The sequence below is a fragment of the Callospermophilus lateralis genome, chromosome 9, assembly GCF_048772815.1.
Source record: "Callospermophilus lateralis isolate mCalLat2 chromosome 9, mCalLat2.hap1, whole genome shotgun sequence".
Taxonomy (NCBI): domain Eukaryota; kingdom Metazoa; phylum Chordata; class Mammalia; order Rodentia; family Sciuridae; genus Callospermophilus; species Callospermophilus lateralis.
In genome coordinates, this window is record NC_135313.1 from 89,336,085 (window position 1) to 89,348,688 (window position 12,604).

General features: G+C 36.9%; 1 protein-coding gene across 1 annotated transcript in view; it reads right to left on the reverse strand.

Moving 5' to 3' along the window:
• Thsd7b (thrombospondin type 1 domain containing 7B) overlaps nt 1–12,604 on the reverse strand; it is a 697,342-nt gene that overhangs the window by 22,850 nt on the left and 661,888 nt on the right. The window contains exon 20 of the mRNA XM_076866252.2: nt 3,872–4,017. Coding sequence (XP_076722367.2) covers nt 3,872–4,017 — 146 coding nt within the window. The remainder of the gene's footprint in view (nt 1–3,871; nt 4,018–12,604) is intronic.

Sequence of the window (12,604 nt, forward strand, 5' to 3'; positions counted from 1 at the left end):
CCTCAGGTAAGAGAAGTTGCAATTGATGGGAGTTTTGTTCGACACTCCATGAGGCAAAGTGTGAAGAAATGACAGGAAACAAGCCTACACCAGGGATCGCTTTTAAGACTAAGACAAACAGCAATAGTCTCCTAGTATGTATCTTGGGATCAGCCTATATTCAACCTTAATCTCTTATACCTTTGACAACAGCTACAATATGAAGAGAAATCGGTATCAGAATGATAATTTCATTCATAAAACAAGCATTCACTCAACCAGATTCACACACTTGAAAATAGACTGGGCTTCTTAGAGCGAGATTATAAACAACCAGGATTCTCTCACAACCTTCCAAGTCTCACATCATTAATGGAGGTTTTCTATTTACTGAATTGGCATCTCAACCAGATGCAGATAGGCAGATGGAACTAATAAACATAATCATACTTTTAATTAAAATAACAATAGCAACCACAATTTATTGAGCTCTTTTTATTATGTCAGGTACTAAGTACTTTATACAATTTATCTAATTCCTACCAGAACCTCATCAAAATAGGCACAGTTGGCCATCCATAGCGGGGTGGGGAGGTCTACATTCTACAATCACAGATTCAGCCAGCTGAGGATTGAAAATGCATTTTTAGAAAACTGCATCTTGGGATACCAGGAGGTGAGAAGAAAATCTGTATTGAATATGTACAGATTTTCCTCTTGTTGTTATTTCCAAAAAAGTACAATATAACCACTCTTAACAGAGTATTCACATTGTATTACTATTATAAATAATCTAGAGATGGTTTAAAATTTGGGGGAGAATGTGCAGAGGTAATATCAGGTATATCATTTGATATGAAGGACTTGAGCTTCCATGGATGTTGGGGTGTGTTTGTGTTTTGGACCACTGAGGAAGTTCTAGAACCATTGAAGCCAGAATTAGACAGGCAATAAGTACAGATAGGTAAACTGAATCAGGTCGATCAAGGAGGCCAATTTTGAGTGAGTCCAGCAAGCTGGAGACTGTCCCCCAGGGACTGAAATGTTAATTCCTTCAGAGCCCTTCCTCCACCCTTATATAATTATAATTCTTTCAGAACCTTCCCCTGTTGCAACCTGTTGCCAAGGTAACCTGTCCCAGGAATTGCCCCTTCCTACAGGGAGCTATAAAGTTGTTAAGGTGTCCTTGGCTGCTCCATCCAGCCCTTCCCCCTCGGCCCACCTGTTTCCCACCTTTTGGCCCTCCCACCGAGGATTCCTGGATGTACTCACTAGGCAGGAAGGAGAAAGTTTAGGGGAAGGGGGTTGGAGAACAAAGGATCCCCAGAACACATAAAAAGGGTAGAATACCTCGCTTCTTGGGATACCAGGATACCAGCTATGGCCCCCTTCTCCCTCAGGGAAGAAGTCTGCTACCTCTTTTTGAATAAACCCTGCTTTATATGCTTGCCTCAGTGTGCTTCTCTAATGTTCAAACTTCAACATTTGAGGGATCAGAACTCGGTAACTGGCAGTATCACCATGACCAAAATCTGCTGGACTCCAGAGTCTTGAGTTCCCTGAGCAAATTTATCAGCACATGTGCGTATACACATTAGCAGCTGAGAAAACAGGAATACAGTTAGGAACTACTAAAACAAAAGTGATGCCTGAGGATAAATACTTCCTTTTGCTAATATCTTTCCATGAGAGATAGTAATGGAATTGACACACCACTGCGCTTTACGTAAGCTTCTCTTATTATGCCTTGCTTCCTCAGGATGGCAAGCAGCCACCAAAATGTCATCATCACCCTCAGTGAAAGAGCTCCTAACCTGCATTTGGCATGTCAGGGCATGCCAGGACATGGAGAAATAGAAAAGCATCTGCAGAGAGATGTTCTTCCTTTGTGGGAGAGGCTGAATGTGTTTTGAGCAGTAATGCCAAAAACTCAGTTTACACTTAACTTGAAGAAAAGACAATTAACTGAAAAGATATTGTATTATCTATTTCACAAAGAATTTAAAAATCAAGCTTTAGGAAAGTAAGAATGTATCTGGAACTCAGGAAGAAATCAGCTCCAATAGGGTCAAGATTCCCTTTGTCTTTGGCCTTTGCTTTCTTTTGTGTCCTCTGGTTTGTGCTTTCTTGCTTCTGAGTAACTGACTATCTATAAGGCGGAAAAAGTCAGCAGCTAAGAGGGCCTGATTATAGTACCTTATAACAGCTTTAAATCTACTTCAAATTCTTGGGAAAGAACCTTGATTGGCGGTCTGTAGGCAGGGTGGGTACCCAGAATAATTAACTAGAGACTTGTTTTTTGAGGGCTTTCAGAGTTTCTTCCTGACTGGACGTGTCAGGGAATAAGACTAACCCCATCTAGAACCTGAGGCAATTCTGAAGTTTCTAGAGGCAAAGTCAGTCACCTTTTGTGGGTATCTGGAGTCTCTAAAACTAGGTCTCTAAAATGTGCCCCAACCTCCTCCACCCACCACCAGCACTATTACAGAGAATGGTCACAGCCCATCACTCTGTCCCTGTGTTTCTGGCAGAAGCAGCTCAACATTTGACAGCAAAACATTACATTTGGCATTTTCCTATAATGTTCCTATGAGACAAGTTGGCAGACTGGTCTATCAAAAACAAAAAGATGCCTGTCACCTGAGAAGATTAAAAAAAAAAAAAAAAAAAAAGCAGACAGAGGTAGTTGTGTGCCTGGTGAGGTGGGGAGCAGAGACCCTGTCATGAGTTCTCTGCAGACCATTCCCTCCTTCTTCCCTCCTTCACTTTTACCCCAACTTTCATTCCTCTCCCTTCCCCAGCAATGACTCCCTGAATTCTTTGAACTTCTTTTCTCTATTCTGTCAAACTACCACAACTGGAAGGGAAACGATACCTTCCATTTCCTCAATTGTAAATGATTCTAAACAACATTTAAAAATTAAAGACTTAGGAAAGAAGATGTTTAGACTAGTAGACAAAGTATTAATATTTAAGGCGATTAGGTTATTTCTAAATCACCATCACGGTTACCTTATTTTCCATAAAAAGAAGACTGAACAAATGTACCACACAATTTTGCTCCTCTGGGACCTATTAAAATACATGGGCATTTACTTCTGCAAGATAATAACGTTGCATGACAATGTCATTCTGACAGGAGCACTAAACATCTCTATGAGAATACTCTGCAGATTTCTTAATGCGTAGTCAAAATTACTGTTACCTAATTACAGTATGTTTTGGAACACAAACTGAAGGATAAACTAGTAAAATAGAAAAGAGGGAAAATCAATGCACTTTTTCTTAAGCAAAAAGCCAGAGAGAACGCGCAGTAGAGGATCTTTGCTGATCCAGCAGAAGCTCTGGGTATGTGATATATTATGATGTTGCTAGGCATTTATACTTTAGGCCAATAAAAAAGTAATCATTGAGGAAAATGTAGTAACCTTGGTTCGCATAATAATGTTAAAATATAACTTTCATACACTTTTCGTTTTCTACTCTTATGCAAGATTTTGTCTAAGCCTAAAGTGCCTATGTAAGAAATACAGTCTAACACAAGCTGTGCATTTCCACAGCATCAGACTTTTGCCTAATTAAATACTACTTTGATATTCTGAAAGAAGCCAAAAAAATTTAGCATAGAATTATTGAAGATGCCAAATAGATTGACAGCCCCATGACCCAGCTTAGTATAATCAGTGCCTAATGAATGGCTATTTATTTTCTTAGCAATATCACTTTGCATGAGGTTAAGTCACATGTGTGTTTTTCTATGTTCTCTGTTATACTAAAAGTACAGTGTGTTAGACCCCTGGTGCTATGAAATTTATTCTATCAGCGCTTTTGACCAGACAAGTGCTTTGGATATACTGAGAAGCATTTCTCTAAGTGTCATTACATGACCTACCTCCAATTTACATGCAGACCAGTTGCCAAGGACCCAGCTGTAGCAGGGGGTCACTGGGCAGGTTTTTTGCTGGGTGAGCTGTGTGGGGCATGGTCGTCCTTCTCCTTGGGTTGGCATAATGATAAATCGAGTCCGGCTCATTCGACCTAAAATGATAAGGGATGTGGTCAGCTTTTCAGTTATTGTTTGACTTGGAAAGGGAGTTGGAGGGCAGGACGTTGCCTTACATATGTAAGTCTTCATTATAATACACTGAACTCTGTCCAGTTACCCCTTGAGTTTCCTGCCATTTTAATTTAGATTTCCACAGACACACAGGCTATCCACGTCTTCATTATGCTTTAAGGATCCAAAATTCTGACTGTCTTCTACTTCTTTCATCTTCCCAAATCCAAAGATTCTATTGTTGCCAAACAGACTGATTGTGTAAACACTGGTAGAATGTAAATTTATTTAACAAATGATTACTTATTAAGCTCTCCCATGATCAAAGCATCTTGCTATGTGCTACTTACAGCGGCAACATTGTCAGATGTATCTTCTGCCCTCACAGACATTATGTTTTAGGTCAGGATTATAAATATTAAACAAAAATAGAGAAAGTTGCACCTGTTTGGTTTTTTTTTTGTCTCTTACATAATAAATTAGGTATAAATCACAAATAATCCAAATTAGTCTAAAAAGTTTTATTGGAAGGTACCCCCTTGAGGTCTCAATCATGTTCCTCAGTTAGTTCAACATGGCCAATTTTCCTAGAGATTGAGGGTCAGTTTCTTCCTTCATTGATCAGAAGAAAAGGTTTGTTGGTTTATATGAAGGAACCATGATGTTTAAACAATATGTCATCAAATGCTCACATTCCATTCCACAATGAAAAATGGTTGGATAATAAGAGTGGCTGAAGAGAGAAGAGGTTCTCTTTATCATCTTATGACCACTCCTGGTATCAGATCATTAGCTCAAGTGGATTAGTGGATAAAATGACCGACACTATTTGAATCTCTTTCTCTCTCTCTCCCTCTTTTGTACTTTCACTCCTATGCTTTTTTTCTCTTTTTTTACTGAGGAACTAGTAAGTTCATGTAACTTAATTAGCATAATTTAATGTGTGAATATGCTGACCTTCTATTGATGTTGTAAAATTAATTATGTCAGGGGGCTGGGGATATAGCTCAATTGGTAGAGTGCTTGCCTCACATGCACAAGGCCCTGGGTTCAATCCCCAGCACCACAAAAAAAGAAAAAAAAAGTTAATTATGTTATTTTTTATGACAAATATTAAAGGAAAAACAGAGGGTTCTGTGGGAACAGTTTATTCTGGAATGAATCCTTCTCCTAAGAGGCTGGACTTGAAGCAGATACCCGAGGAGTATAAGCCAGATGTGATGTGAGGAGAGTATATCATGAGAAGAGGTCATGAGATACAAGGGAGTGTAACACCCTGAGGACCCAATAGGCCAGTGTGGGTGAAATAGAGATTGAGGAAGAGAAGAACTTTACCTAAGATTCTATGTTTATATCATAAGAGAAATGGAAAGATTTTCTATTATAGATTATCTATGATAATCTGAGAATACCCTTGAAGAGAATTTGGAAATTCTAATCACTGGGTTTTCAAATTCTTTAAGTTCAAGTTTCTATTCTTGGCATGATTCTTCATATACATTAAGTAGCAACTGAATATTTGCTTAACTCATGTTTTTAGAAATGTGTTCATGATATTATGTTCTCTGAAAATGTGTGATAATATAGTGATATCAGTGACACTCACTGAGCTGGTATCCTGTATGCTAAGCAATATTTTAAAACATTTTATAGGCATTGACTGATGGACTAACTGAATGGTCAGAAAGATCCCTGCAGAAAATTCTATTATTTTGCCATATTATAGATGAGGAAAGTGAAGCATGAGACATTGAAGATACTTATCTGAGGTCAGAACACCAGTGAGTTGTAGAATAGGATTCAAACCCAGGATGTTTTTGCTCTACAAGCTGCAGCATCAACTGTGCTGCTGGGAGGACACAGGTCAGAGAGTAGGGAGAGCTCCTTCTCAGGTATTTTATGAGAAAAAGAAACTTTGGATGAGGGTAAATTTTGCATCAGTGATAATATGGGCTTGGTGAACCACAGAATCCACCCACTCTTTATCCTTAGGTGCTCAGCTTCTGAGTGGAGCATGTGTGTTTGGGCAGATGTTCTCACCAGCATCACTCGAATCAAATTATAGGTGAGACCTCATTCATTTAAAATGCTGTCTCTGCCTGATAAACACATTTGGCTCAAGATTTTACAATAATTCTTGCTCAAATACTCCCCAGTTTTAATTTTTATGTTTATTCTCTTGACCTAAATGCCTATTATCCTCATGTCATCATAATTACATTGCTTCCTAGCCATTTTGTAAAAATATTGAAAATGTGGTATTGCTTTTAACACAAAGGGGCTTTATTTGATTTTTACCAGATAACTTAAGTATGTCCTTAAATTGATGGCATGATGAAGGTCAGTATATTAGAAGCATTTTATTTATGACCACTGTAATGAGACATGTGTGTGTGTGTGTGTGCATGTGTGCGTGTGTGCGTGTGTGTGTGTGTGTGTGTGTGTGTATAGGAAACCTAATGACCAAATGAATTCAATAGGAAAAAAAATGATGCCATAATTATTATTTATATTATTGTGCTGGAAATTGAACCTAGGGCTTTGCATGTGCTAAGCAAGCACTCTACCACTGAGCTATATCCACAGCCTGTTATCATTTTAAATAGTAAAATCTTATGACCATTCATTGAAGTCATAACCAAATGATATCTACATCTTTTGCTATTCAAGCACAAAGCTCTTCAAACAATAACCATTACTTCCATGACTTTTTTTTTTTAAATCTGAGAGAATAGCCAATCTGTATTCGGAAGTATCTTGTCATTTATAATTGCCTATTAAAATTCAGTAAAAAGTATTGCAAATAAAGAAATGAGAGGGTAAAGAAAAACTAATAGATCTGATATTTCTGTGGGGTACTTGAAATCTTCCAGTATGTTTCTTGTTTCTTTTAAAGTCAAAGGTATTTTGTTTAAGTTAAGTAACCTGAGAGAGGATCCCTCAAATTAGAGGCTGTCACATATTCTGTAGTTATAAATAAAAATCAAGCAACACAAAATGCAGATCCTCTATATGTGGGGACCCAACACTTCCCAAGGTCAAACATTACTCAACCAAGCCACTCTCTCTAAGTAATGATTAATCTGTTAGGAACCTCAAAGAGCAGGAACCTGGAGGCATTGTTCTTGTGATACTAGATTTTGATGGAAGAGAGAATCAGTGGTCAAATTAAAGGCATTTAAAATTATGATGGAGTTGAACATAAGAGGAAGAGTATTTTAAAACAGCTGATATATGGTGCAAAGAGTACTAGACTTGGCATCAAAGTCTGTAGTTGGACATATTTCTCTGAAATTAACAGCTAGAAAATGATGTGACTGCATAAAAGTACTGTAATTCTTCTGAGCAAGAATTTCCTCTTCTAAAAAAATACAACTAAGCATACAGAAAGTCCTTATTACAAGAGGATAATTCATGTTGGGAAAAGTGTCACTAAAAAGTGAATCTCTTTTAAATGGCAATTAAATTATTTTTAATAAGTAATGCAAATATTTAAATGGGATTTTTTTTCTGGAACTAACAAGTATACAACTGGGTTAATTTAATCTAATATCAACTGCTATACAGATTATAATTACAATTATGCATTCATTATTAGAACAAAGAATAAAAAGCCATTGAACATTTCTTATATAATTTTATGATTATACTATTGAAAACCCATGTTTCATGACTGACATTTGCAGCTTGATCACAATGCCTTTGGCCTTTGAGGCACTTTTCGGCAATATTCCTTGACCTCCCTTTACTGTTTGGTGGGAAGCCCTCTCCATTGTGTAGCTCCTTTTGTTGTGGGTACACATTCCATTTGTAGCCAGAGATTGATCAACAAATCTCAATAAGCAATGACAAAATACATGTGTTAATGAAGGATGCTGACTGATGGGGGGAGGGGTTTTTGTAAATGATCAGCTCTTTAGTGAATACTTTTATATTAAGTGGGATTTCATTTCATGTAGAACTCACAATGATGGAGATTCAGGCAAAGAATATTCAGATGATGGGGACTAGTTGGATATATTTCCCATAGGTTGTATGATTAAAATAAACATTTTATAAATAGCACCTTACAGAATACTTAAAATATAGAAAATGCTTGTTAAAGTACTATTTCATATCAGTTTCTAAAACTCGTCTTAGAAGTAAGCCTGTAATGGGCAATACTGTTCTTAGCTGTATTTTTCTGGGGTTTATTAATAAATGCACATAAATTGAAATTCATAATTATTCATCCAGGTCCCAACTCACCAAATCATTTACGCTCTATCCTGGACTCCTTCTGCCCGCAGAGTAAGAGTGAAGCTTATTACCATACATATGCTTGTGCTTCCAAAATGTAAGCAGGGGAATTTCCTTGTCCACTCTCTGGATTTTTTTGTTTATATTAGGTTTTTCAATAAAAGAACAAGATACGAGTCTAGCCATCTCTAGGAAACTTAGTTCAATGATAAAGATGGACACTATACCTGATAGGCACTGCCAAGTGTTAGGCAGAACTTGACACAAGGAAAATCATTTTGAAACATATTCTCCATCTTAGAACAAGAGTCACCTCAAGGTCACTCTGACTAAATCCCAGATAATACTCCATCATCTTGCAAAGAAACCCCAAACACTCCATTATCTAAGAAAGGAAATTGTTATCTGGGACTAGAATCCTGAAAACACATAGTTTATTATGAAGGTGACACCACAAGAACCCTTCCCTGACAACTCCCTAGCAATGGCCTAACTGCAAAATCCCCCACCCACAACCCTATATCTACCCCAGGCTGTGAGCAGAAGACCAATCTCAGTCTCTACTGGGCCTCCCTTTGCAGGTGCTCCCAAATAAATTTGTACATTACTGTAGAGTTGACTCTCTTCTCTTGCTGTCTTCCTTCCTTACACCACTAAAATCAAAGAACTGGAGCAGACTTTTTCTCTACTCAACCACTCCCTACCTACATAAAGTGTTTTCAATTTAATATAGACTTAAATTATGGTAGGATAAGTTTACTATTTGCTAGAAATTCATCTCTCTGAGCCATTTTCTTCCTTCCTTCCTTTCATTCTTTCTTTTTTTGAGAAAAAAGAAAAAGAAGTTTTATAGCTTTGGCAGCAAAGGAGAAATACAGGGGACTTCAGTCCCAGAATTTGTGATTCTATCTGGGGGACTTGAGAGCGTTTAGAGGTGATTCAAATGCTTCATTCCACAGGGTCTTTGTCCAGAGTTGTAATTCATTTGTTAATTTGGGAGATCATCATTTCTTAGTCTATCCTGGAAGTCTGAATTACTTGCTACGGTGGATCACTCTGCCTAGGACAGGACTGTCCTTTCTTTCTTTGGGGAATATAGGTATCTCATTATAAGCAACAGTGAGACTGGGTTACTATCTATTAAATTAGCGATAATTACATGAAATGAAGAAAATAAGTACTATTTCATATCAGTTTGGCAAGACCTGCATGAAAAACAGACAGTGAAGTGGAATATTAGTTGTCAAAACCCCAAACAGAGAAATGCCAATCCTGAAACTCACATAGGGTTAAAGCACAAAGAGCCAGATTACAGTCTCACTGAATTTAGCAGTCATCAGACTGTACACTGGAGTTCTACTAACAAGGTCTATATGGGAAATTTAAAGCAACTAATAAAAATCTCAAAACAGGTTTAATATTTGTCAAGATTTGTCACTTAGAAATAAAGTGAATAAAAAGATTAGTCACTTAAAAACTGTCTTTTAGAATATGAAAGGGAATCAAATACAATGACGACTGATCATACTTTTAGATCCAAGCAAGCCAGCCACCATGCCCTTTTAAGTGACATGGTTTAAACAATTATTCTTTAGCCCTGATATGCTGTCATTGAATTAGCTAAAAAAAATGTGTTTTGGAAAATTCTGGCCAATTTGGTAAATAATCCAAATTACCTATGTAAGGGAAAGGGGAAAAGGAAATACAAGAATAATAAAATATTTAAGAAGATGTCTACTTAACCTCAAATAGTTTAATAAATAAAATATCTGAGCAACTTATATGAACATACCTTTCAATTCCCAGCTAGTGTAGATATGTAAAGTAATAACAGAAGCATATGAAGTGATTTGGAGCTTCTTGCATGCTTATGGATATTATCATTACTGGCAAGCTTTCTACCAGCACTATTTCTTTTGAATGTGAACTGAAGTTCAATCATTGGCTGGGAATGGTCATCCACATGCTGACATCTGCAGGGGACTGGCCAACTTAGACAGCACATGGAACAGGATGTTATGTCATTGAACTCAAGTTCATGGTGTTCTTTGCTGATATGCACCAAAATATTAGGTTTCTAAAAAAAAAAATGTTACTACATTCAACTGTTTTCCCCTATGGATTTATTCTTCAGCTTTTGGCACCTGCTACCTACTCTACCTTGTACCTACTCTACAAGTTCAATTTCTCAATTAATTTTAGTCATACATCTCTGTGGTTAAGGCAATTTATTGCACAATAATTTCGGACACTATGAAAGTGTTCCTCACCATGAGGGGAGGGACTAAATTATTTGAGGGATGGAAATATGTTCTGATGTATAGCATATCCTTTCTTAGCTTTCTTTTCTTCCTTATCACACATTCTTTCATTCTACTTGCCCTGAGAGTAATTTTCCCTCCCCACATGCCATCCCCAATGTCATGCCAAGTAAGTCACTTCAACAAAACCTCTGTGTCAGGCTGTGCTTCAGACATAAAATATTCTTAATACATGATAAACTGAAGCTAAGCAAAGTTAAGTTTTGCAAAATCACACAGTTAGAAGTATTGGAACAAAAGTTTGGCTTACTCAAAATGCACGTGCTTTCCAATAAACCTCATCTGTTCCATGTCACGGGCCTTTGCTTTAGCTGTTAGGCCTCTTGAACAAGTTTGAGAATCACTCTTAAGCCCATGAAGTAAACTTGCTTCTGTATTCATACACTTCATATTTTTCCTCCAGTAAAAAACGATTAAGATTAATGTACTAACATGTTTCTCCTACAATAACTCTTTATTTGTTTTTGGCTACTTATCAGACCAATTTTCAACAACAGTAAAAAATCAGATTGTATATAAAATGCTCAATTAATTCTATGCAGAACTTTATGCTGGACATGCACTAAAATGATTAAAAATATATTTTTCACTTCTTTTAAAGATTTCTAGAATTTTTATTTAAGTTCAGATTTATTTTAAATGTGTGCCTTGGTGAATATGGATTGAGATCAAGGTTATTTTCTAATGTAAACAGGGTGGAGAAGTCAATGTCCTGATCTAAAAATAGCTCTTAAGCTTGTTTTTGTTATTGTTAGAGATGGTTGGGTCTGGTGGGTTTCCTTTACAGAGGAATTCCTTGCCCTATCTGAAATTTGCTTCAGATACATAGATAACTTTAATTCTGGAGAACATACAACTTAAGGAAGATAAATATTCCAAAGGCCATTCAGAACCAATGGACTCTAGACTCAGCCAGAATCATCCCTCCAGAAGTGAGCCTAGTTACTTGAAGAAATAATGAGACAACAGTTTTAGTGCTCAAGATTGACTATGATTTATAGGGGGGTCATATTTTAATGGAGAAAAACTGAGCACCTTTGGCTTAGCTTAGATGTAAAGAATTCCAAACTTCCAGTGGCACAGTGTGTATATGCATTTTAACTGCTTACCTCCAATTCTATTCTCAACAATCACATTAGTCCCAGTAAAAACTAGCAAAACTTGGTGCAGCACTGTACATACTTACAAATGGCAGCAATATCCCAATGAGGAGTCCCTATGGCAATCAAGATGAGGTCAGAAAGAATGATTTTGGAAATATTAGAGCTACCTTCTTTTTAGACAAAACCATCAGAATCACACATTTTCCATCTGTAAGACTAATAGCTATATTTCTAGCACATGAACTAGATATTAAGCAACTTTTAAATTTTCTTTTAGCAGTGCTAGGATTGCACTCAGGGTTGGACCCTGCCACTGAGTTATAGCCCCTGTCCTATCCAATAATATTGATAATGATATAAGTATATACTTGGGAGACAAAATTCAGAGGAACTTCTTAAAACACCAATATAACTCTACATTCCAATCTAAGAACCATTTTTTTTCTGCTTACCCTTAAATATATCTATAAGTTAAAAAAATTATAACCCAGGTCCATGTACATAAGAGGTGATTACAGAATGTCAGATACAAAGGGGTATAAAGTGGAACAAATGAGGACTTTGGAGATACCCAGACCTGGGGTCATATCTAGCCACCATGACTGACAAGCTGTACAATCCTGTGCAGATTACTTAATTGTCTATCATCACATTGTAAATGAGGCCTGTACTACAGAGTACTGTTATGAATTATTACTAGCATACCCCTGGCATTAATAAGCAGGTCCTTAACCAACAGATATTAAAAAGTAATCACTCTAATATTTCATAAATAAAAATAGTATGAGTTTTGCGGATTAGTGAGCACCCCCAATTCCTACACATGCCTTTGGGAAAGCAGCCTCTAAAGCTCAAATCCTCTGCTTTCTCATCTAGTTTTCTTTTACATTTCATTATTTAGCTTC